Below are 26,516 nucleotides of genomic sequence, written 5' to 3'. Positions count from 1 at the left end.
TGAATTTTTTGGTATTGTTCCCAGAAATTGAGAAAGTAAATTACTCCTTATGACTGTTTAACAAGTCTTTTTCTAAGTAGGGTGTTTCTAATTCTTTGCTTTCAGCAACACTGAAAAATGACTTCATCAAGTTAAGTCAATAAGAGATAAGAATATATTTTATAATAAATCACTATATAATTTCCAGCATATTACTTGGAAGAAATTCATAGAATTGACTGACACTATTATAATAAAGCACCTTCTGGTCCCATCTATGATTTAGGTGAACAAGTTTTCTCAGCATTTATCTTTATACAAATATAAATAAAATAGAGGCAGGATTTCTGCTGAGCCCTGCTTGTAGGTAGCAATCAGTCACATTCCTATGTGGGCAAACAAGCAGTTCCAATTATCTCATAAAACCATATATTTCTAATAAAATTATATTTAACAAATATACAAATTTATAATGCATTTATGTGGTTTTGATTGACTGCATACTAACAATAATTGTAATAAGTCAATCTAGAAGAAATATTAAAACTTTGGTAAGAGAAAATTTAGAAAAATAATTTTAATTTTATATCTATTTGATGTAGAGAAGATTTCCAAGCATAAAAATATTTTATATTAGGATAAAATTCTGCAAGAAATGTAGAATAAACATATGACTTCAAAGAGAAAAGGGAATAATGTAAAATTTCTAACAGTTAAGGACTTCATGTATTTTTTTTCAAATGAATGACTACAGGTATCAATCACAATGGTATTTAGATTCCTTTAGATACATTTAAAAGATAGATATAACTTAACAGTTTGCTTGTTTTTTCTTTTCTTTTGTCCTTAATGTCAATATTTACAACGTGCCAGAATTATATCCTTTGCAGTTATTTATACTTATAAAACTTCATATATCAACTTAAAAATGTGTGAGGAAGTACATAGTGTTTCAAAATCATTTTAGGGGTTATGCAAAAAAAAAAAAAAAAGTACTGAAAAGCGGTAATACAAGGCACAGTATTTACCTTCTAAAAGTTTATAGCCTGACTAGGTATATAAGTGTAACATACAAACTTACAGGAAACAGAGAACAATTATATGCTAAACGTTCTTGAATTAATTTTAGGAACAGATACTCCAAGGAGGAAAACAGCACTGTGCACCAGAGTAATCAAAAACAGCCACAAAGAGGAAGTAAAATTTGAACAAGGCTTTGAAGGATGGCTAGGATTCCAATAAGGGTAGAAGCAAAGGGAAATTACTCCAAGCAGAAGGAACTACGTGGGCAAAGGGAGAAAGTATGGTAGATGCCAGAGATACTGAAGAAATAAGAATTTTTCATTTATGGTTGTAACTTTTCATTTTGTTTTAACTTCACATAAAAGTGAATAATTAAAATGAGCTTATTTGGGGCTTGGAGATTTTGTAGCTAATATTGGCAAAGAGTGGTGACTTGGAGCTTAGATCATCTATCTACTTTCACTGGATTTAATCAACTACATTATCACTCGCTCAGCATTCAGCAACTAAATTATCTTTGAAATCATATGGTCTTAGGTTTTAGACATTACAGAATTAGATTAGTAAAAACGTCAGATGGTCAATTTTGATGTAAATTGTGAGAGAAACTGAAGAATAGCAAGAATTGTGAAAGAAAAAATATCTTGCGTGTTAGAGATGCATTTTGGCCTAGAATAGCCTAAATGTTGTAAACCTATCTTATGAGGCAAGAAAGAAAGCAATTAGAATACAGTGGGTCTATGGAAACTCATTAAATTTTTCTTTCAGTATCAGATAGCATAACACTGGAAGTGAGGTATGCTTAATTAGATTTGGTAATTACACAACATTTATTTCTGGATTTTCACAAGCAAGTAGGAGAGAACATACATTTAGTTCCTTATAGTTCCTTAGTGGAAATGAGATCCCTTTGGTCTTGTAAGCTACTTATCAATTGACACTGTGAAGTCACAAGCCAATGAAGACTAGTATGTGAATGAGAAACCTCAGAGGAAAAAGTAATGATGCTGCAGGAAATGAAGCCACTGAGTCATTCAAAGATGAGTGCTTCGATACCAAGGTTGTAAGTACTTTGTGGAAACTATCTAGAAAGAAGCTGTACATCCCACTGAGCCTGCACCACTCAGATAATACAACAAAGCAGAACTTGTGAACCCTCCGATATTTCTTAGATGAGATATCAAACTGACGTTCAAATTATCAGGCATTAGCAATGCACCATACATTTTGGAAATGCAATGCTCCATAAGTTGAACAGATTTCCAAATTGTTCCATTTATTATTTAGCATATAATAACCACATCCTTTTAGGTGTAAGTAAATAATTTGCTTAACAAAATTAATTTTTAGTAACAGATATATTGCATTATAGAAAATATTCAGAGGGCTAAGGAAGAGCTAGTAAGATCTAAAAGTCAAGTCTCATGGTGCTTAAGTTTATATCTAACTTTTACAGAATTGTGAATTTGGAACTTCGACTCCAATTTCCTCGTTTTGGCACACAGTTAAACTTAAGCATCTTTTTTTTTTTTTTGAGACGGAGTCTTGCTCTGTTGCCCAGGCTGGAGTGCAGTGGCACGATCTCAGCTCACTGCAAGCTCCGCCTCCCAGGTTCACGCCATTCTCCTGCCTCAGCCTCCCAAGTAGCTGGGACTACAGGTGCCCGCCACTGCCCCTGGCTAATTTTTTGTATTTTTAGTAGAGACGGGGTTTCACTGTGGTCTCGATCTCCTGACCTCGTGATCCGCCCGCCTCAGCCTCCCAAAGTGCTGGGATTACAGGCGTGAGCTACCATGCCCGGCTAACTTAAGCATCTTAAAGTAGTTGGTATTTGTCATATTTTTTTAACTTTCATTTTGTAATAATTTTAAGCTTACAGAAAAGTAACAAGAATAGTACAAAGAATGCCCATATGGTCTTCATCTAGATTCACCAATTGTTAACATTTTGCCCCCTTTGCTTTCTCTATTTTCATTATCTATTTATGCACACATATTATTACTGTCCTATATTTTAAATCTAGAGGAAAAGCCATTGTAGGTTGGGTTCCCTAGGAAACAGACTCTCAGACTCAGATTTGTATGTGGGAGAGCCATTAGGGAGCGCTCTTAGAAACTACCAGTGAGGAGGGAGGCAGGCAGGCAGGATCAGGCCAAGCAAGCGCAGTTGCAATAACTGTAGCACACGTGCAATAAAGGACTCAGCTGATCCTTATAGGAGCTTTGAGGCTGGAATGGCTCTTCACAGTTGTCCTGCCTTGATGTAAGACCCCTTAGCTAGGGGGCATGACCTTGAACAAACAGGCTCTCTTTAGCTGTTGGGAATTCCCAGAGGAGGATTCAGTTGAGAGGCCACAGCCAACACCCCTCCCGCAGCCCAAGAGTGCCTTGATCTTGAAGCAAGGATCTAGGGGATACACCACAGTATCCACTACAGACACAACCTCTATGTTTCTGCTTTATTGCTCTGCTTCTATTTACCTGAGAAATGCTTCAAAACACAGGAGATGGAGTGTACAATTACTGTACATCTTTCTTGGTAGATGAATTTTGAGATTAAAGATGTACAGTTACTGTACATCTTCCTTGGTAGTTGAATTTTGAGATTACTAGGGGAAAGGCATTTTTAAGGTGAAAAGAGAATAATAATAAAGCAGAGATGTTTAGGTAGATTTTCAAAATTAAATTTGAAATAGGTAGATAAGAAAAGTGAAAAAGAACCAACTTTTACTGCTGGAGATCTTAAAAATGGAGTTGAGACAATTTTATTTCAGTATTTTGCTAACAATAGCATATAAAATTTGAGACACTGCCAGTAGTTCTCACTTAAGAATAATGAGAAACAGGGAAATTCACAAACCACGTTAGATGCTCAGCTCCAGGGACAAGGAAAAATAAACAGTCACTACAAAAGCAAGTTTTAACATTCAGTGGCTGATTCCTGGGTTAAGACTGCAAAGTGAAACTGCAACACAGAATTCCCATCACCCAATATGCAATGAGATTTTTTTTAAAAAGTCAATAGCAATCTAACGTAGAAACAGATATAACTAAAATTTCTAAAAGAAAAAGAATAAAAATAACTGGTGGCCGAGAAAAGAAACAAGATCTAGGACATCCCTTCTCCCCCAAAAGCAATACTGGTAAGATGACAACAACCTTAGAGTTCTCATCAATATCCACATGTCTGGAAAAAAAGAGAACTGAATGGAGAATGCTTTCTTCCCACTTATGATGGAGGAGAGGTGAAAATAGCTAGAGAAAAAAATGGGTGTAACAGTAAATAAAGATGCTTACACTTTAATGGACATGAAAGCCACGGTTTAACACTGAATTGGGTGAAGGATCTAAAGCTTGAAGGTATCTCTCCCCCACGGGAATAGGATACATACCTCAACTAGGTAGAATGAGCAGCACCTTATATGAAAGACTCAAAAACAGAGCAGAGTTCAGGTATTCTAAAGAAGACCATACATGGCCTCAGCTGAGATCTGCTACAGAAGAATGGATAAAATTTTTTAAAAAGCCCACAAACTGCAGCCTGGTGGAGAAAACAAACTTAGATATGGTGGGAAGAGTCAAGAAATCACTAAGTGTTTCTGAACAAACAGCCAAAGTTTATTGTGCTGACTCTGTATTAGCCCATTTACTTCTTACAACAACTCCATCACAGGGCCTATGTTAACCCCATTTTACAGAAGGTGAAATTACAGCACAAGGGCTTAAGTAACCAGTCCAAGGTCATAGAACCAGTCAGGATTCAAATGCAGACAGTATGGCTCCAGGACCTGAGCCCTTAACCATTATACTCTTTGACCTTCAAGAGACAGTGCCTAGTGAGAGCTGCTTCTAAGCATCAGCAAGACGTGAAGAAATGGCCTGGCAAGTAAACAAACACATTCCAGTAGGAAAACGAGCAGAGAAGGAGTGAAGGAGAAGCATGAAAGAGAAAGAAAGGAAGATGGCATGCATAAAAGAAAGATCCCAAATGCAGAAGAAAATGTAGCTCAAGAAACAGAAGGAAAATTCCTCACAATATGGCATTCATTTTTGAAGTTATCATAAATTATGTCTTTCATAAAATTCGTAATTGTTTCTTGTCACCACATAATACAAAGCTAAGCATTTAAAAAATGTTTCTTGGCCTTACATGTTTCCTGTTTTTCTAGAAATGATTTTCATATTTGCTTCTTCTTTTTCTATTGAGCTACTCTTTTCTCATTGATTTGCAGGAATTTTTTATATATTCTGGATACTAATCCTTTGTCAGTTATATGCGTTGGAAAATTTTCCCATTTTGTGGCTTTTTTTTTTTTCACTTTTATATGGTGTTTTTTTTTTTTTTCTCCTCAAAATCTACTACAAAACTATAGTAATCAAAATAGGGTGGTTCTGACACAAAACCAGACATATAATCTGTTCCAATGGAACAGAACAGCCCAGAAATAAATCCATGCATTTATGGCCAACTGATCAACAAAGGTACCAAGAATACACAATGGGGAAAGGACAGTTTCTTTGATAAGTGGTGCTGGGAACGCTGGATATCCACCACACATATAAAAATCAACTAAAAATGGATAAAAGACTTAAAATGCCAGACCTGAATCTGTAAAACTACTAGAAGAAAACAAAGGGAAAAGTTTCTTCTTGAGACAGGGTCTTGGTCTGTCACCCAGATTGGAGTGCAGTGGCGTGATCACAGCTCACTGCAGCCTCTACCGCTCAGGCTCAAGCGGTCTTCCCATTTCTGCCTCCTGAATAGCTGGGACTGCAAGCACATGCCACCATGCCCAGCTAATTTTTTTTTTTTTCTTAAGAGACAGGGTCTTGCTGTGTTGCTCAGGATGGTCTCAAACTCCTGGGCTCAAGAAATCCTTCCCACTTGATCTCCCAAAGTGCTGAGAGGCATGAGCCACCTGTAAAGGCACGAGCTACCACACCCAACAGGGAAAAACTTGATATTGATCTGGGCAAAGAACTTTTGTATATGACCCCAAAAGCACAGAAAATAAAAGATAATATAGTTTTATTAGTTTTCTAATGATGCTATAAGATCATTTGTTCTAATGATGCTATAACAAATTACCACAAAGTTAGTAGCCTGAAACAACAACCATTTATTATCTCACAGTTCTGTAGTCAGAAGTGCAGGCAGGTTAACTGGGTTCTCTGTTTCTGGTTTCACAAAGCCAAAGTCAAGGCGTTGGCCAAGCTGAACTGTCATCTGGAAACCCTGGGGAAGAATCCACTTCCAAGCTCAATCCAGCTGTTGGCAGAGTTCTGCTCCTTGCAACTGTGGGACTAAAGTCCCCATTTCCTTGCTGGCTGGCAACCAGGGGCCACTCTCACCTTCAAGGCCACTTGCATTCCTTATTACTCCATCTTCAAGCCAACAATAGTGCTTCAAATCCTTCTCACACTTGGAATCTTTCTGACTCCCTCTTTGGCTACCAGCTAGAGAAAATTCTCTGCTTTTATTTTTTTTAATTAATTAATTTTTTTTTTTTTTTTTTTTTGAGACAGAGTCTCACTCTGTCACCAGGCTGGAGTGCAGTGGCACAATCTTGGCTCACTGCAATCTCCACCTCCTGGGTTCAAGTGATTCTCCTGCCTCAGCCTCCCGAATAGCTGGGACTACAGGCATGTACCACCACACCCAGCTAATTTTTGTATTTTTAGTAGAGACGGGGTTTCACCATGTTGGCCAGGATGGTCTTGATCTCCTGACCTCATGATCCACCCACCTTGGCCTCTCAAAGTGCTGGGATTACAGGCATGAGCCACAGTGCCCGGCCAACTCTCTGCTTTTAAAGGACTCATCTGATTAGATAGGGCCTACCAGCGTAATACCTTTTTTGCCATAGAATATAACAATCATGGGGGTGGTAATTCATCATATTCACAGGTTCTGCCCATGCTCAAAGGCGAGAGGCCTGTATACAGGCAAGGGTCATGGGACTCATCCTCAGAACTCTGCCTACCACAAATGGCAAATTCATAAACACTTTTAAAAAATAATGTGCACTTTTTCTGTTTATGAAATACTTCCCTATTTCAATGTAAGAAACATATTCTAAATTTTCTTCTAAACATTTCAAAGTTTTGCCTTTTTACCTTTAAATCATTAATTCATCCAGGTAGAGACCTCATTTCATTTTTACAATATGGATAAAAAATTATCCCAGTATTATTTATTGAGCAGTTCATTTTTTCTCCACTATTCAAAAATGCCACCTCTGTCATTTACTGATTCCATAGTTGCCCAGGTCTGTCTTCTAGGGTTATGGTTTGTTCCATTGGTCCATGCACCTATCCTGCATCCATACCACACTGTCATGATCAGTAAAATTTTGGTCTTGTTATTTAGAAAGGCAAACCCTCCACCTTACTCTATTTTAGGAATGTTTTAGATACTCTTGAACTTTCGATTCTTCCAGGTAAATTTTGGAATCAATACATCAAATTCAACTCTTAAAGTCCTTTTTGGATTTTGATTGTAACTGCACTGAATCAGCGGTTCTCTACTGGGAACAATTTGGCCCCCAGGGGACATTTGGCAATGTCTGCAGACCTTTTTGATTCAATACAACAGAAAGGGATGTTTGCTAATAGCGTCCAGTGGGTACAGGCCAGGGATGATGCTAACTACCCTACAATGCACAGCCCCCACAACAAAGAATGATCTGTTTCAAAATATCGATAGTACCAAGGCTGAGAAATCCTCCACTAAATCTAGACAATTTGGAGAGAACTGACATGTTTACATTATTATTTTGATAAACATGGAATATCTTTCCATTTATATAGGTCTTTAATGTATTTCAATTAAACATTATAACCTACAGTGTACAGATTTTGTACTTCTTTTATAACTTATTCCTAAATCAAGATTTTTAGCTATTATAAATGGTAGCTTAAAAATTATGTTTAATATTTGTTGCTGATATATAGAATATAACTTGATTTTGTTTTGATGTTATAGCCAGCTATCTTTCTAAAACTCATTATTTTTAATATGTCTGTAGATCTTTTGAAGTTTCCTATATGAAAATCCTATCATTTCCAAATGATGCTCATTTCTTCCATTTTGATACTTACATTTTTAATTTCTCTTGCTTGTTTTACTCTGATGGCTAGGACCTCCACTACAAAGCTGACTTAGCAAGGAGAACTGAAGTCCTTTTCTTCCACCTTATTCTAAAAGAAATAGTCCCACATTCAAGTGTATGGAAATTTTTTATTTATATTTTTTCTTCAAATTTAATGGTATTTTGGTAAGAAAACGTGTCCTATATGAAACAGATTTTTGGAAATGTAAAGACTTCCTTTATAACACATATAATCAATTATAAAATCCATATTTAAAAAAATGTTTTATGTCCTTCACCTGTCAGTAAAGATGTTTTGAAATTATCTACTATGATGGGAGATGTTTCAATTTCTTCCTGTAGTTCTACCAACTTTTGCTTTATATACTTTGAAGTTATTTTACTGGGTATATTCACATTTAGAAACATTACATCTTCCTGGGGAATTGAGCATCTTATTATTATCCTTAATGCTCTTGGCTTTAAAGTCTCCTTTGCCTGTTATTAAGTAGCTTTACCAACCTTCTTTTAGTTTGTATATGCTTGACTTACCTTTTTCCATACATTGCTTTCAATCTTTATGTGAATTTATGCTTGCAGCATATATCTGGATTTCTTTTTCCTCAATCTGATAGTCTCTGCCTTTTAATAGATGAGTTTAATCTATTACTATTTATTGTGATTATTGATCTATCTGGGCTTATTTCTATTATTTATTTTACTTTTTAATTTCCATTTGTTCCACTTTATGCTTTTTGCCCTTTATAAAATTTTATTTTTTTTCTCCTTCTACTTCTTGCTACTTGTCTGGAATTATGCACTCTATTTCTCTTCTTTTAAAGTTTATTCTTGAAAGTTCATCATGCACGTTTACCTTAAAAAGTTTACGGTCAAAGAATATCCATTACCTTCTCTTAAAAACACAAGGACCTTTAGAAGACAACTCTGGACCTGCCCACCCCCACTTACATACCATGGCTACCCACTATTCTAATTGTATTTTTCTTAACTCAAAAATTAGATTTATACAGAAAATGTTTATTATACATACATATCTATATTTATGTGTGTGGTTACCATTTATTCATTATTCTCTCTTGAATTTTCAACTATCTTTCTGCAATAATTTTCCTCTTTTTGAAGTATACCCTTTAATGCAGGTCTTATGGTTGTAAACTCTCTTCATTTTTTTATTCATCTATAAATAACTATTTCACCCTCACCCTTAAATCATAGTCTTGCTGGTACACAATTATAGGCTGTTACTTTCCTTCAGCATTTCTAAGATACTATGTCACTGTCATCAGGCTTCTACTGTAGAAGATGAGAAGTTTTCTGGTACAGTAATTAATCGTCATTCCTTTGTAGCAGTATCCTCCATATGGCTTAATTAATATTACTTTCATATTTTCCATTTTCTTTAGGCATATCTTCTAGCTCACTAAATACATTTTTTTAGTTCAGTAGTATTTATCATTTCTGCAAGTTCCCTTTTTTCAAATTCATCCATTCAGTCCTAATAATCTCTTGATAATTGGTGATGAATGTGATTATATCCTTTATTTATGTAAATACGCAGCTGTTCTGTATCTGACCTTTCCAATATCTACAATCTTTGGGGGATTAAGTATGTCTTTGCTGCTTACCTTCTCCTGGCTTGGTGATATTGGATTATGAGCTCATTGCTTGTCTTAAACTGGTGAAAATCCTACTAGACCTAACTTAGGAACTGAGTACACTTTCTCAATTCAGTCCCCTTGAGGGTCTGGGTTCAGCATAGTAACCCAAGGCTTTCCTTCCCAATGCTCAGGACAGGCCCCAAACTCATTCTCTGATCTACTAACAACTGCTCTTAAGCAACTCAACCCCTACAGTTACCTGCAGCTTCCCACAGGCAGATGCCAAGTCACTCTGACTTCAGCTCACATGTGCTGTTCTTATTTTATTTTACATTTTTCAAAAAGAGAACCTTAGAGACTTCCCATACTTCTTGTGAGGACAGTAGTGTCTCAAATAGTGTGTCACTTCCAGTCTTTGGTTATTGTGCAGTAAATGGAGTTCCTAGTCTCACTGCCTGAAGGAGACCTTTAATATTTTTTACTAAAAAACAGCATATAATTCCATTTTTATAAAAATAATTTCTCTCTAGCTATCCATCTCTCTATGTATAGATTTTTTTTAAATGCTGGCCAGGCATGATGGCTCACCCCCGTAATCCTAGCACTTTGGGAGGCTGAGGCGAGCAGATCACTTAAGCCAAGGAGCTTGAGACCTTCCTGCGCAACATGGTGAAACTTTGTTTCTACCAAAAAAAAAAAAAAAAAAAAAAAAAAAAAAAAAACTGAAAAACGCAAAATTAGCCGATGTGGTGGCACATGCCTGCAGTCCCAGCTACTTGGGAGGCTGAGGTGGGAGGATCACCTGAGCCCAGGGAGGTCAAAGTGGCAGTGAACTGTGATGGTGCCACTGTACTTCAGCCTGGACAACAGAGTGAGAGCCTGTCTCACAAAAAAAGATGCCTAGAATTGCAATCATCTGATAGTAATGATGGCTATTTCTGAGTAATTGTATAACAAGCCTATATTGTTTTTACAAGAGTATAATGGTTTTCTGAAACAAAAAAAAAAAGAAACAGTTATGCATAGCTTAACAACAGGGATGCTTTCTGAGAAATGCATTGCTAGGCAATTTCATTGTTGTACAAACATCATACAGTGTACTTACACATATTGAGATGGTAGAGCTTACTATACACCTGGGCGATATGGTATAGTCTATTGCTCCTGAGCAATGAACTTGTATAGCATATTACTGTACTGAATGTGGTAGGCAATTGTAACACAATGACAATTGTAACACAATGGTAAGAATTTGTGTATCTAAACATATCTAAACATAGCAAAGGTACAGTAAAAATATATTATAATCTTATGGGACCAGTATCATACACGCAGTCCACCACTGACTGAAACATCATTATATGACACATGACAGAGGATGTTAACAGTGGTCGGTTTAGGGTGGTAAAGACACAAATTATTTTTATATATTTATTTTTAAATTTAAAAGATCAGCTGTTTGACATTTATCAATGCAAATGTTTTAGTTACAACCACAGTTTGTACCATAAGCCCTGCCATCTCATCTACATGTGGCAAGGCAGCCAAGCATGACTCCACATCGACTCTGTTAGTACAAAGCTCTTTGTAGGAAGTAACAACATCAACATTGCTGTTTTTTATTACAAAAGCATGACAACTACTTTGCAGTACAGCAAGTCCTCATTTAATGATGCCCATAGTCTCTTGGAAATTGCTACTTTAAGGGAAACAATGTATAATGAAACCAATTTTACCATAGGCTAATTAATATAAACAAGAACTAAGTTCCTACAGCGTATTTCTAGTCACAAAAATTTCACCAAACTTCTAAATAAAGACCAAAACATTTGGGAGGCCGAGGCGGGCAGATCACAAGGTCAGGAGTTCGAGACCAGCCTGGCTAATATGGTGAAACCCTGTCTCTACTAAAAAAAATACAAAAATGAGTCAGGTGTAGTGGCAGGCGCCTGTCGTCCCAGCTACTTAGGAGGCTGAGGCAGGAGAATCACTTGAACCTGAGAGGCATTGCAGTGAGCTGCGATCGTGCCACTGCACTCTAGCCTGGGCGACAGAGAGACTCTGTCTCAAAACAAACAACAAAAAAACTAAAACACTTTTATTCTTCTTCTTATTATTATTTTTTGAGATGGAGTCTTGCTGTGTCACCCAGTCTGGAGTACAGTGGCGTGAACTCAGCTCACTGCAACCTCTGCCTCCCAGGTTCAAGCAATTCTCCTGCCTCAGACTCCTGAGTAGCTAGGACTACGGGCAACTGTCATCATGCCTGGCTAATTTTTGTATTTTTACTAGAGATAGGGGTTTCACGATGTTGGCCAGGCTGGTCTTGAACTCCTGGCCTCAGGTGATCTGCCTGCCTTGGCCTCCCAAAGTGCTGGGATTGCAGGCATGAGCCACTGTGCCTGGCCCACTTTTATTACTAAACGTTGAAATAAATGTGAGCTATACATACATTTAAGGAACATTAGTAAAAACAAGTAAGATGATTCATCTGCTCCCTTCAGGGCCACAGGTGGCTGGAGCCCATCCTGGAAGCACAAGGTGGGAACCATCTCTGGACAGGGATGCCGCTTCACTGTGGGGTGCACTCACATCCACTCCACACTCACTTGGACTGGGACCATTCAGACATCCTGATTCACCTGCTGTGCACATCCTTGGGAAGTGGGAGAAAAGCAGAGAACATGGAGAAAGCCCAGGCAGACAGGGGGAGAGTGTGCAAACTCCACACAGACAGAGGCCTCAGCCAGGAATTGATGTTTTCCTCATCAGTTATAACAACATTGAACAAAAGGATGTTATTCAAGGACCTACTGTATAATTTTGGTTCAACAGCAATGATAGTTTTCAGGGAAATTTTTCCACGATATGGAATGCTATTACATTTGACACAGACCAGAGTAATCCTTAATACAGGTAAAGTTCTCTTGCAAAGAATGATGCTAGTGAAGAGCTCTTTATGGAAGATCAGATGACCAGCACAGGTAAAGTTTTGCTGGTCTGGCTGTAAGTAGTGCCTCTGGAGATCACTTTTGTAATAACTGTTGCCTCTACAAAAATGGCCTGACGCTTAGAGCTGAGTTATAATTACCCTTTTTTAATTGTTCTGTCTTGCCATCAAGCAGCAATGATCCTTCAGCCCATCTCTTCCTTCAAACATCAAAAGCTTCTAAACAAAAACCACCCAAGCTATCTACTAGAATTAAAACTTGGGAAAACATCCAAGAAAAGAAAAAAAAAAAAGAAGTAGAAGTGGTGATGTGTATATAACACCTTCTTTAAAGTGCCTCTTTTCCCTCGCTGATTCACCATAAAGAAGGGAGGCACAGCTGTTTCAGCTCTAGGTCCTAAAGGCTGGAAATCACATTTCCTGCATTTGATTTTACATTTCGCTGTAACTAAATAACTTAGAGACATCTTTAGACTCCTTCTAATGAAACTTTACCTGTATGATATCATCACTTGCCTCCATTTTCTCTAATGCAAATGTTAGTCAATTTCAATTTCTCTCTTTCTTCTCCAATACATCATCCACTTACCCCCACTGCCTCTCTACAGTCTATCTTTAAACACTACTGTTTCCTCATTTCTATAACCCCAGGAGCAGGTCCTGGATGCCTGGATTGAAACAACTGTCTCTTACAAGCTTCGTTCAATTTGTATCTCCTTCATTTCTACACAAAGCAATAAGAATTATCTTGCACAAACAGCTGTTTTCAGTAATAAGGAAGCTCAGTTCTGTGACTAAGCTAAACATTCCTTCTGTTCTCCAAGGCCTACAATGGTTCCTAGTTGCTATTCATATCAAATTGAGTTTATTAGGTCATTTATGAATTGCCCTGAGTACTCTCAGCTATCTGCCCCTACTGTTGTACATATTCAAATTTATATTTTTATTCCATTTAGTCAGACAACTCTATATTACCATGCTTAATCTGTGTCTTGCTTGTATTCTTTCCCAGTATTGTAGAAATGATTTGTGGTCCCCAGCATTTATTCTCTCCATCTTCCTTAATAACAGAATCTCTTAACTTTCATCTGGGCACATGATATTTCTCAACCTCCTTTGTAGCTAGGAGTGTCAGTGGGACTAAGTACTAAACAATAATATGTGAGCTAAAATGTTATAAGCAACTTTTAACAAGTGTCCTTGTTAAAAAAAAAAAAGGGAAGAGACATTCATATTTTCAATCTCTCTTCCTTTCTACTGGCTAGAAGGCAGATGTGATGGCTGGAGCTCAAGCAGCAATGAATCAAAAAGTGGAAGTGGACCATGAAGTGGAACTTAAATGCTGAGTTTGGTGGAGCAACGAGACTCAAAAATAGCCCTGAAGCCAACATCGTAGAGAGCCATGTCGGTCATAGAATACCTACAAGAGAGTATTTCAGAAGAGAGAAATAAATTTGTATGTTTAAGCTGCTAGCATTTTTGTGGCCTCTGCTATCATAACTTGTGGATGCACCTCCTTCTAACTAATCTACCGATCTTTGAGTTTTATTTGCTACTTTTCCTGTCCCATTAAGAATGTCCCCCTCGTGGCCGGGCGCGGTGGCTCAGGCCTGTAATCCCAGCACTTTGGGAGGCCGAGGCGGGCAGATCATCTGAGGTCAGGAGTTCGAGACCAGCCTGACCAACATGGAGAAACCCTTTCTATACTTAAAATACAAAATTAGCCAGGCGTGGTGGCGTATGCCTGTAATCCCAGCTACTCTGGAAGGCTGAGGCAGGAGAATCGCCTGAACCCTGGAGGCAGAGGTTGCAGTGAGCTGAGATGGCGCCATTGCACTCCAGCCTGGCAGCCTGGGCAACAAAAGTGAAACTCAGTCTCAAAAAAAAAAAAAAAAAAAAAAAAAAAAAATGCAATCTGTGACTACAAAACAATAAACTAGAATTTCTTGCATGAATCATAAAATCAGAGTTGGGTTACTTCTGTATCAGTTTAGGGATTCATTTCCTAAGCTTACAATTCACCAGGCCAAGTTCACTCCAGTTTCAGAGCATCTACCCTGCTGTTCCCTCTGCCTGATATACAGGCACACCTTGAAGATACTGTGGTGGGTTGGGTTCCAGATTACTGCAATAAAGCAAATATTCCAATAAAGCGACTTACACAAACTTTTTTGTTTCCCAGTGAATATAAAAGTTATGTTTACATTAGACTGCAGTCTACTTAGCAGACTAAGTATGCAATACCATGTTGCCTAAAAAATCTATATACGTAACTTAATTAAATAATACTTTATTGCTAATTTTAAAAGGCTAACAATCATCTGAGCCTTCAGCGAGTCTTCATCTTTTTGCTGGTGGAGGGTTTTGTCTTTATGTTGAGGGCTGCTGATAGATCAGGGCGGTTCCTGCTGAATGTTGGGAAAGCTGTGGCAATTTTTTAAAGTAAGACAACAATAAAGCCTGCAACATCAACTGACTCTTCCTTTCACAAAAGATTTATCTGTAGCATGCGATGCTGTTTGATAGCATTTTACCCACAGTTGAACTTCTTTCAAAATTGGAGTCAATCCTCTCTAATCCTGCCACTGCTTTGTCTACTAAGTTTATGTAATATTCTGAATTCTTTGTTGGCATTGCAACAGTGTTCACAGCTTCTTCACAGGAGTAGATTTCAACTCAAGAAACCACTTTCTTTGCTCATCCATAAGAAGTAACTCATCTGTTCAAGTTTGATCATGAGATTGCAGCAATCCAGTCACATCTTCAGGCTCCACTTCTAATTCTAGTTCTCTTGCTATTTCCACCACATCTGCAGTTCCTTCCTCCACTGAAGTCTTGAACCCCTCAAAGTCATCCATAAGGGTTGGAATCCACTTCTTTCAAACTCCTGTTAATGTTGAAATTTTGGCTTCCTCCCATGAATCACAAATGTTCTTAATGGCATCTAGAATGGTGAATCTTTTCCAGAAGGTTTTTAATTTACTTTGCTCAGATCCATCAGAGGAATCACTATCTATGTAAGATATAGCTTTATGAAATGTATTTCTTCAGTAATAAGACTTGAAAGTTGAAATCGCTCCTTGATCCATGGGCTGAAGAATAAACACTGTGTGTTACCAGGCACGAAAACAACATTAATCTCCTTATACATCTCCATCAGAGCTCTTGGGCGACCAGGTGCACTGTCAATGAGCAGTAATATTTTTAAAGAAATCTTAAGGGCACTAAGATTTTGGGAATAGTAAAGGAGCAGTTGGCTTCAACTTAAAGTCACCAGTTGCATTAGTCCCTAACAAGAGAGTCAGCCTGTCCTTTGAAGCTTTGAAGCCAGGCATTGACTTCTCCTCTCTAGCTATGAGAGTCCCAGATGGCATCTTTTTCCAACAAAAGGCTATTTCACCCACATTGAAAATCTGTTTGGTGTAGCCCCCTTCATCAATTACCTTAGCTAGATCTTCTGGATAACTTGCTACAGCTTCTCCATCAGTACTTGCCGCTTCACTTTGTACTTGTATGTTATGGTGACGGCTGCTTTCCTTAAACCTCATGAACCAACCTCTGCTAGCTTCAAGATTTTCTTCTGCAGTTTCCTCTTCTTTCTCAGGCTTTGCAGAATTAAAGACAGTTAGAACCTTGCTCTGGATTAGGCTTTGGCTTAAGTGATACTGCGGCCAGTTGGATCTTCTATCCAGACCATGCAACCTTTCTCCATATCAGCAATAAGGCTGTTTCCCACTCTTATCATTCCTGTATTCACTGGAGCAGCACTTCTAATTTCCTTCCAGAGCTTTTCATTTACATTCATAACTTAGTTAACTGTTTGGCACAAGAGGCCTACCTTCCAGCCTGTTTCGGCTTTCAACATGCCTTTCTCACTAAGTTTAACCATTTCTAGCTTTTGAATTAAAGTGAGAAACCTGTGACTCTTCCTTACACTTGAACACTTAGAGGCCATTGCAGGGTTATTAATTGGCTTAATTTCAATATTGTTGACTCTCAGGGACTAGGGAGACCCAAGGAGAGAGAGAGAGATCGGGATCAGTGAAGCAGCCAGAACACACATGACATCTATCAATAAGTTCACTGGCCTTCTACAGCCATAGTTTGTGGTATCCCAAAACAATTATAACAGTAACATCTAAGATCACTGATCATAGATCACCATGACACATATAATAATAAGGAAAAAGTTAAAAACATTGCAAGAACTACCAAAATGTGACACGTATGCACATGCTATCAGAAAAATAGTGCCAATAAACTTCTTGGGTGCAGGGTTGCCACAAACCTTCAATTTGTAAAATATGCGTTATCTGTGAAGTGTAATTAAGCAAAGTGCAGTCGATCGAGGTATGCCTGTCTGTGGGTTGCTCCCTCACTTCATTCAGGTCTGTTCAAAGATTCACTTCCTCCAAAAGGCCTTCTCTCATTACGTGACCTAAAATAAACCCACCCCTGTCACTCTGTTCCCTGACCCTGCTTTCCTTTTCTTTATAGGACTTGTTATTATCTGACATATTTTATGCTTGTGACAGAGACATCCCAGTCTCTATCACTAGAATGTTAGTTCCATGATAAAAGAAAATTTATTTTATTCACTCCTATAGTTCCAAATTTCTGCTGAATATCCAAATTTTAAATAAATTCAATAATTATGTGTTTACAATGAAAGAAGAAAGAACTGACGAAAGGAAGAAAGAAGAGTAAGAAAGGTAACATCGAAGAAGCAAAAGAGGGAAGAAACTCTGGATGAGTCATAATTGGTTATTCTTCTCTGTTACTCTGTTTTTAGGATGAGTTTGATTTAAAGGCTCCCATGAGAAAATTTCAAAATGAGTGGCTGTCTCTTTTGGAGATTTATTTCAAAAGAATCAGATCCCCTAAAGATCCCATCACTTTTAGAAGCAGGTAGTATTTGCTACTATAATTACAATGGCCACCCTCTTATAATGTCTCTCTCCAATCCCAAGTGTGGATGTTCACTCAGTGTCCCATTGGGTGAACATTTGAAACTCTTGATTAAGTCAGAAAAGTACTTGAATGATTTTTAGCAAGATTAACTTGTGTTGGTATTACTAGTTAACATTGTTACATTTTTGCACTTAACTGACAGTTGGAATTATCTATTTGTACTGAATACAAAGGGACAGTTCTCTAAGTCACATTTCATTAATGTTTTTGCTTCCTCAAGCTGTCCATTTCTCATACACAACTTATCAACAGGGCTTCTACTGGAGAAGTTAGAGCAAAATGATATTTTTTTAAGTTTTAGCAAATTTGGTAGAAAAGATGATAGCATTTTTCTACTCATGTCTATTATAACATTATAAATAAATCCCTCTTTTATAAAAGTTCAGTAGTCCATATTTAAAGTTTTAAGCAAAGGAAAGGGTACAAGGTATTGTCCTAGAATAATTTTAGAGCACTTTTAGGATTCTGAAGCATACTTTAGAAAATTTCAATTATTTGATTTATGTTATAGGATCAAAGAGACCTCATACACACATATCCAGACACCTAGTCTTAGAAAACTGTACTCCTTCACTTTCCAGTTAAGGATAAAAATCTTAAAATTGAATCACGATGCCAAATAGGGTAGTCACTAGTTTAATACCTTAAAAGCTCAAAAACATTTTATTTGAATCAAAGATAACTGCATTCAGAAAACAGTCATAAAATTGGGCCGGGCACAGTGGCTCACGCCTATAATCCCAGCACTTTTGGAGGCCAAGGCAGGAGGATCACTTGAGGTCAGGAGTTTGAGACCAGCCTGGGCAACATGCTGAAACCCTGTCTCTACTAAAAATACAAAAATTAACTGGGCATGGTGACGGGTGCCTGTAATCCCAGCTACTCAGGAGGGTGAGTCAGGAGAATTGCTTGAACCCAGGAGACAGAGGTTGCAGTGAGCTGAGATCGTGCCACTACACTCCAGCCTAGGAGACAGAGCAAGATTCCGTCTCAAAAATAAATAAATAAAGCAAAAAAACAAAAAAAAGGTCATAAAATCTTCTATTGAATATTCTTCATCGTTGTTTTCTATAGTATGAAGCCTAATATGGTAATAGAAATACTAAATAATATTAATAATTTAGTAATAAAACATAATATTTTATATTTTTAAATCATTTTTAATGATACCTGTTGCGTTTTAGGCCAATGTTCATTATACGTACTTTTATTACGTAGCCTTCTAGACTTAGGAAGCTTATACTTCTTCTCTGAAGCAGAAATATCTGGTGTAGGGGCAGAAGTGCACGCTGTCAGTGAGTTACTTGAACCAAGTGGTCTTTTAGAAAACATAGAGTAGGAGGTACGCTGTCTAGTCCGACATGCCACTTCCCTCTCTTTACATAGCAACTGTTCATCCATCAGCAATGTGATGACTTGCTTAGATTTTTCCCGGATATAATAACCTGAAAAATACATTGAATCTGCTTAGAAAAGGAAATACTAGTTAAGGCTATAATTAATTTTTATTTTACAGAAATTTTTTTAAAAATAAAAATCTCAGCAGTGAAAAAACCTGCAGCAAATAAAGAACTACTGATAAGTATATTCCTTTTCTTATACTTTCAAAGGTAAATAAGTCGTTAATATATGATAAAATTATATACTGGCATTACATTTTTCACTTTAAATACATTATTGGATTTTCCTTTTAAAAGCAATATATGGCTGGGCGTGGTGGCTCATGGCTGTAATCCCAGCACTTTGGGAGGCTGAGGTGGACAGATCACGAGGTCAGGAAATCAAGACCATCCTGGCCAATATGGTGAAACCTCATCTCTACTAAAATACAAAAAACTAGCTGGGCATGGTGGCATGTGCCTGTAGTCCCAGCTACTCAAGAGGCTGAGACAGGGGAATCACTTGAACTCAAGACGCAGAGGTTGCAGTGAGCTGAGATTGCACCACTGCACTCCAGCTTGGCAAGAGAGTGAGACTCTGTCTCAAAAAAAAAAAAAAAAAAGAAAAACAATATATACTTTGCAATAATCAAACAATATAGGCATACAAAGAAGGGCTATGAATTAGATCTAGATATACTGACCTAGATGTATGACCAGGACACATGGTTAAAGATTAAAAGTAACATACACAATGTGATTTGAAGCTGTAACATATAGAGGAAAAGAAACCACTATATATGTATACGGAAGAGAGAAGCAGATAGAGAAATACATATAACTGTGGTTTGAATGTATCCCCTCCAAAATTCAAGTACCGCCAATGTGATAGTATTAAGAGGTGGAGCCTTTAAGAGGTGATTATGTCATGAGGTCACCTCCTTTGTGAACAGAATAAAGGTCCTTATAAAAGAGGCTTCCCAAAGCATTTGTCTCTTGCTTGCCTTCCACCATCCCCTTTCGGACCTTCTGTCACATGAGGACACAGCATTCCTCCCTTCCAGAGGATGCAGCATCAAGGCGCCATCCTGGAAGCAGACAGCGGCCCTCACTAGACAACTGAACCTGCCAGTGCCCTGAATCTGGACTCTCCAGCCTTCAGAACCATGAGAAAATAAATTTCTCTTCTTTCTAAATTACCCAGTCTGTGATACTCTGTTATAGCAGCACAAGCAGACTAAGACAGATAGACAGATAGGCAAGAATATAGGAAGGCAGGCAGGCAGGCAAAGAGATGGCATACTCACAATATTGTTAACATCTGTTACCTTACAGGGGTACAGTTGGAGTGGGACAAGAAAAGAGAGAGAAATTGGCTTTTCTCTGACGTAACATCCTATCAAAACAATTTGCTGCTTTTTAACAGAGTGACAGAGCACAGTCAAAGACAAGAATTCTAACGATAGTGATAGCTCTGTCCTTAACCATCTGTGTGACTTTGAGTCAGTCAGGTGGTCCTTCTGGGCCTGAGTCTTCTCTCTGAAAAGCAGCACAAGCAATATTTGTCTGGTTGAATTCCCAGATACAAAGGTACACTGTAACCTATAACTCACTCGAATATAAGATATTACTATTATTTCAACCTTCTTCCTAGAAAAACGATAAAGGAAATCACTTACCTTTCTCCATCTTGGGATGAACTCACAAACATGGCTTCCCAAGCCACCTTTCAAAAATAAACTGAAAAGTCCCTAATGATCCACTTGTATGTTCATTTTGGGCTCTAGGTGTGATGAATTGAAGTATTAATGTTTTCTAACTATAATTTACTAGCAGTGGAAGTGATGAGAAATGGTCAAATTTGGGGTATATTTAGATGACAGTGGCCAACAACGTTCTCTCACTGCAGGTCATTTCATTAAGGATTGGTGTGGACGGTGTCAGAAACTTTTGCTCAAGTTGCCATCTTCTCCAAGATTATTTTTTCTAATCTCACTTCTTAGTTATTTCTTCCTTCCAAATCTACTTTATAACTGCTTCAAATCATATCATTCTAAACACCCTTAGCTTCTTATGATCAGTTTGCATTCCATAACCCGAATTTCCACAATGTTTTGGGAAACCATTCAGTGTCATGTGATAAACAGAAGTCGGCTGTGAATTTTAGCCTTTGGGAACAATATGTCAGACACTTATCTTTCCCCTGAAAAATGGACAAAGCTTGGTTTTGGAGGCACAAAGAACATGTTTTCCCATTTTTAACATCAGGAACTCATCTCCTTCCATCCTCCCCCTCATTCCTTCTACTCTAGCTACCCTGGTGCTTTATTCTGCAATCCCACCAAGCTCTTCATCTACTTAGAGCCATGTTTTGGCTGTTGCTTCTGCCAGGAACTCTTCGTGTGGCTCTATCCCTGATTCATTCAGGTCTCTTCTCAAGTGTCACCTCCTCAGAGAATCTCCCTTCTGCCTACCCTTTCTAAAATAGCCCCACCCTCATCACTCTCTATTCCTTTATCCTGCTTTATTTTTCACCTTCGCATTTATCATTACCTAATATTATATATTTATTGGTTTACTTATTTATTGTTTCCTCACCAAAAATATAAGCTCCATGAGGGGCAGAGAAGTCTCATTTTAGACACTGATATCTTCAGTGTCTGCAGGAGTGACTGGCACACAGTAGATGCTCAGTAAATGTTTACTGAGTGACCAAGGTGGATGGGTCACTTGAGGCCAGGAGTTTGAGACCAGCCTGGGCAACATGGTGAAACCCCATCTCTACTACAAACACAAAAGTTAGCTGGGCATGGTGGTGCACACCTGTAATCCCAACTACTCAGGTGGCTGAGGGATGACAATCGCTTGAACCCAGGAGGCAGAGGTTGCAGTGAGCTGAGACTGGGCCACGGCACTCCAGCCTCTCCAGCCTGGGTGACAGCGTGAGACTCAGTTTCAAAAACAAAACGAAACAAAACAAAAAATTTACTGAGTGAATTAATCATAAAGGAATACATTACCAAAAAGCTGCTAATTTTCTTCTTGACATAGTGTAAATGGAACCAGATTGATGAAAAATACTAAGTCAATTTACAACTTAGCTGCCTAAGACAGTTGCTTGGCCTGAAATAATTTCTTGTAACACTGCTCTAATTAAGTTAGAACTAGAAATTATAGAATAGATATGAAATATTCTCCTTGGAGTCTGTGTGGATTGGTGGGATTTGAGGGCACCTACAATAGTTCTAAAAGACAAGCAGTTACACCAAGCAAAGAGCCAGGTGCAATAGGGAGGACTTCTCCCCAGACCATCAGAGCCCCTCCCTGAGGTAGGAGTCAGCAGCACCAGGAAGATCAGGCCACAGCAGTTCACCAAACATAGGGAAGAAATCACCCAGAAGTGAGCTGCTGCCCACTACCCTGGCTTCCTGTCATCCTAGAGATACTAGGTACTAGCCTGGCTGTTCAAAAGCATCAAAGTTGAAAGTGAGAAAATCCAAGAAGAACCTAATAAACCTGCTTCAAGGATGAGTTAAATAACAACAACAGTAATAATTAGATAGCACCTTCTTACTACTAAACAACATGTTTCTGAAAAGAAAGGGAGGGCAGCATACTAACAAAGAATAGTACTGGAGGTAGAACACTTAGGCAGCAAAATAAGAAATGGAGTTGGAAGTCGAAAACATGGATCTCTGAAATCAGAAATTAAACCAGTCCAACAGATCAATACCCAGGGATATTACATAAAACACATCAAGATAAAAAGGTTGTTAGACGAGGTGCAGGTTAAAGTAAAAATAAAGCTATATACAGTTTTGACTGGGAATCTTTTCTATATACAATTTTAACTGGGAATCTTCTAAGTGACAGAAACTCCATTTGAACTGGGTAAGGCAAAAGCCAGGGAAAACCAGGAGTTGCAACTGAGCCTCAGGTACAAAGGAAGCCAAGACTGGAAAACTACCAGGACATCTCTCCCCTGCCATCTCTGCTTCTCTGGGAAATGCTTGCATTTTCTCTTCTTCCAAGTTGGCTTCTTTTATCTGGATGGTTATGGCCACCAACAGCTCTAGATTCACACTGCCACCTGAGAAGTCTCCCTCTTCCTTCAAATTTGGAGTATCAGGAGAAGGACTCCAAGTGACCCAGCTTGAAACAGTCACATGCCCATCACCATGGCCATAGGGTGTGATGCTACAATTGGCAACCTCAATTAGAGCACGACAGGGGAGTGAGGGTAGGATCCAGGTGATAGAAAAATGAACAAGTAGACAGCCAACTTGAGGAGTCCTCCCAAACAAACAAAAGGACAAGGAAATCAAATTAGTAGAGCAACTAAGCAAGAGATCAAGGTCCAAGTACATTCATTTATGCAGTCAGTTAATAATTCCTGGAATACTTATGTTTCAGGAAGTATTCTAAGCAATGGGGGTGCAAGTCAGAAAAAGACAAGGTCCCTGCACTTGTGACACTTACATTGTAGTTGGTTGAAACAGCCAATAATCATAAACAAGATAATTTCAGATAAAATAAATGCTCTAAAGGAAATAAAGAAGGGTGATGTGCTGGACTTTAATTTTGGGTGTGGTCATGGAAAGTCTTGCAGAAGAGGTAACATGGCTGAGTCTTGAATAGTAAGACGCAGCCAGCTCTGCACAGACATTAGGGCAGAGTGCGCCAGACAGGGAACAGCTCCAATTTCTTCGGGAAAGCCTTCCACGGACAGTGAACACCCTCTCCCACTGTGCCCTATGCAGACATGGGCCTCTGACTTGGCCAGGCCCTGCTTTCAAACACTATCACAGTACCTTACCCGTGTCTTTCACAGCATTTCCACAGTTAGTCATTGCCCATTTGATAACTGTCTTTTCCCTCCAATTAACTGTGACATCCAGGAAGGCCAGACTATGCTTGTTTAAGAGACACTTAAGAAAAGTTTGTGAAATGAATGAATATGCTGAGGAAAAGTTTTCCAAATGCTGGGGAGAAATCTACATACTTTTTTTTTTTCTTTGAGACGGAGTCTCGCTCTGTCACCCAGGCTGGAATGCACTGGTGCGATCTCGGCTCACTGCAAGCTCCACCTCCCGGGTTCAAGCGATTCTCCTGCATCAGCCTCCCGAGTGGCTGGGACTACAGGCGCCTGCCACCAGGCCTGGCTAATTTTTTTGTATTTTTAGTAGAGACGGGGTTTCACCATGTTAGCCAGGATGGTCTCGATCTCCTAACCTCGTGATCTACCCACCTCGGCCTCCCAAAGTGCTGGGATTACAGGCGTGAGCCACCGCACCCAGCCCGAGAAATGTATATACGTTTAGAGCTGAACATTGTGTAAAGAGATTTGCAAATATGGTAAATTCAAAGATCTTTGGCATTGAGATGCACTACTAGGAAAAATATGTATCAGAAGATCTTTACTAAAACATGTGCTAGGCTTCAAACAATCGTAAAAATCTTAATACTCTTGTCTCTATTCCTGATCTACTGCCCTACCAAAATCTACTCTTCTTCCCATATTCCTTTCTTAGTGACTTTTATCTAAGTTAGAAATATGAACATATACCTCCCAAATTCAGTTATCCATGTCTATTGACTATACCCACTAATTATCTTCCAAATCCATTCTCTCCTCTTCATCTTGGTTCAGACCTTGATCATTTGTTGCCTGTGGTGTCCTAAATTACTTACTTAGCTTTAGTCTCCCTTCCAATCTACCCTGCACAATGCCTTCAGGGAATACGGTGGGGGTAGGAAGGGAGGGGAGAAGTATCTAAAATATCTGATCAAGTTTCCAGGTTAGAAAACCTTCAGTTGGTTGCAGTGAGCCGAGATCGCACCATTGCACTCCAGCCTGGGCGACAAGAGCGAAACTGAGTCTCAAAGAAAAAAAAAAATCCCTCCAGTCAAGTTGGCACAGCTTCAAAGTATCCCCCTGTTCTGTTCCAAATACACAGCAATAATAGACACTGCCAGTCTCAAAAACAAGATAAAAACCCCCATGAAGCAGAAATATAAGAGAAATGAAAAAGCAGTGAGCAAGGCTGAAGCCAAGGGCTGCTGGGCTCTTGATTTGCCAGCCCACAGTTCAGCTCCTCAGGTGTTAGGAAACCACAGCTGGTCTCAATCTTTAATGTTATGGGGGCAGTGTTTGTGAGAGAAGCCTGGGAAGAAAAGGAGAAGGAAAAAAAAAAGCCATCAACTGCTTCCTGGGATACAACTTATTTGTAGCTGTGGATCTAAAAGCAGGAGGACACACATGCAGTCTTAATACTTGGAACTAAATGAAGCCACCTGCTTGCTCAGCCCCTGGGTCTAGGACATTCTAGTATTATCACAGGGCATGTGCCCCACGCCACCTTTATAAGGTCTGTACAGGAGGGAGTCTAGAAGACCTGGGTAGAGGGAACTGGAAAAACCTTTATTTTATTTTTAAAAAAATAAAGGAAGAAAATGAACATGAGTGGTTGTGAGAAAAAAACCTCCCACTTAAAATAGCCTAAACACTAAAATTCTAAAATACACATTTTTAAAATCTAACGCTCAGAAAGTCAGCCAGTGAAATCAGCAATCTATGTAAGACCTCAAACTATAAGAATCCCAGAAGAAAACCTAGAAAACACCATTCTGGACACTGAACTTGGGAAATAATTTATGACTACGTCCTCAAAAGCAACTGCAATAAAAACCAAAAATTGACAAGTGGCACCTAATTCAACTAACGAGCTTCCGCACAGCAAAAGAAACTATCAGTGTAAAGAGACAGCCTATAGAATGGGAGAAAATATTCACAAACTAGGCATCTGACAAAGGTCTGATATTCAGAATCTATAAGGAACTTAAACAATTAAACAAGCAAAAAACAAATAACCCAACTAAAAAATGGGCAAAGCATGCACAGACACTTCTCAAAAGACATACAAGTGGCCAAAAAATACACAGAAAAAATGCTCCACATCACTAACCACCAGAGAAATGCAAAGCAAAACCACAGTGAGATACCATCTCACACCAGTCAGAATGGCTATTATCAAAAAGCCAAAAAACAACAGATGCTGGTGGGGCTGTGGAGAAAAGGGGACACTTGTATACTACTGGTGGGAATGTCGATTCGTTCAACCATGGTAGAAAACAGTCTGGAGATTTCTCAAATAACTGAGAACTGGATTCAACCCAGCAATCCCACTACTAGGTATATATCCAGAAGAAAATAAATCATTCTGCCAAAAATACACATGCACTTGTATGTTCACTGCAGCACTATTCACAATAGCAAAGATGTGGAATCAATCTAGGTGCCCATCAATGGTGGATTGAATAAAGAAAGTGTGGTATATATACCATGAAATACTACGCAGCCATAAAAAAGAATGAAATCATGTCCTTTGCAGCAACATAGATGCAGCTGGAGGCCATTATCCTAAGCAAATTCATGCAGGAACAGAAAACCAAATACTGCATGTTCTCACTTATAAATGGGAGAATGGGAGCTAAACACTGGGTCC

General features: G+C 38.6%; 1 protein-coding gene across 6 annotated transcripts in view; it reads right to left on the bottom strand.

Annotated features, from left to right (window-relative positions):
• ENTHD1 (ENTH domain containing 1) overlaps positions 1 to 26,516 on the bottom strand; it is a 145,106-nt gene that overhangs the window by 95,302 nt on the left and 23,288 nt on the right. For all 6 annotated transcript variants that reach the window (XM_063622935.1, XM_063622933.1, XM_063622936.1 and 3 more), the window contains exon 3: positions 18,838 to 19,077. In XM_063622935.1, the coding sequence (XP_063479005.1) occupies positions 18,838 to 19,077 (240 nt within the window). The remainder of the gene's footprint in view (positions 1 to 18,837; positions 19,078 to 26,516) is intronic.

Source organism: Symphalangus syndactylus, chromosome 18 (genome assembly GCF_028878055.3).
Source record: "Symphalangus syndactylus isolate Jambi chromosome 18, NHGRI_mSymSyn1-v2.1_pri, whole genome shotgun sequence".
Classification (NCBI taxonomy): domain Eukaryota; kingdom Metazoa; phylum Chordata; class Mammalia; order Primates; family Hylobatidae; genus Symphalangus; species Symphalangus syndactylus.
This window is presented reverse-complemented; position numbering and strand designations above follow the sequence as displayed.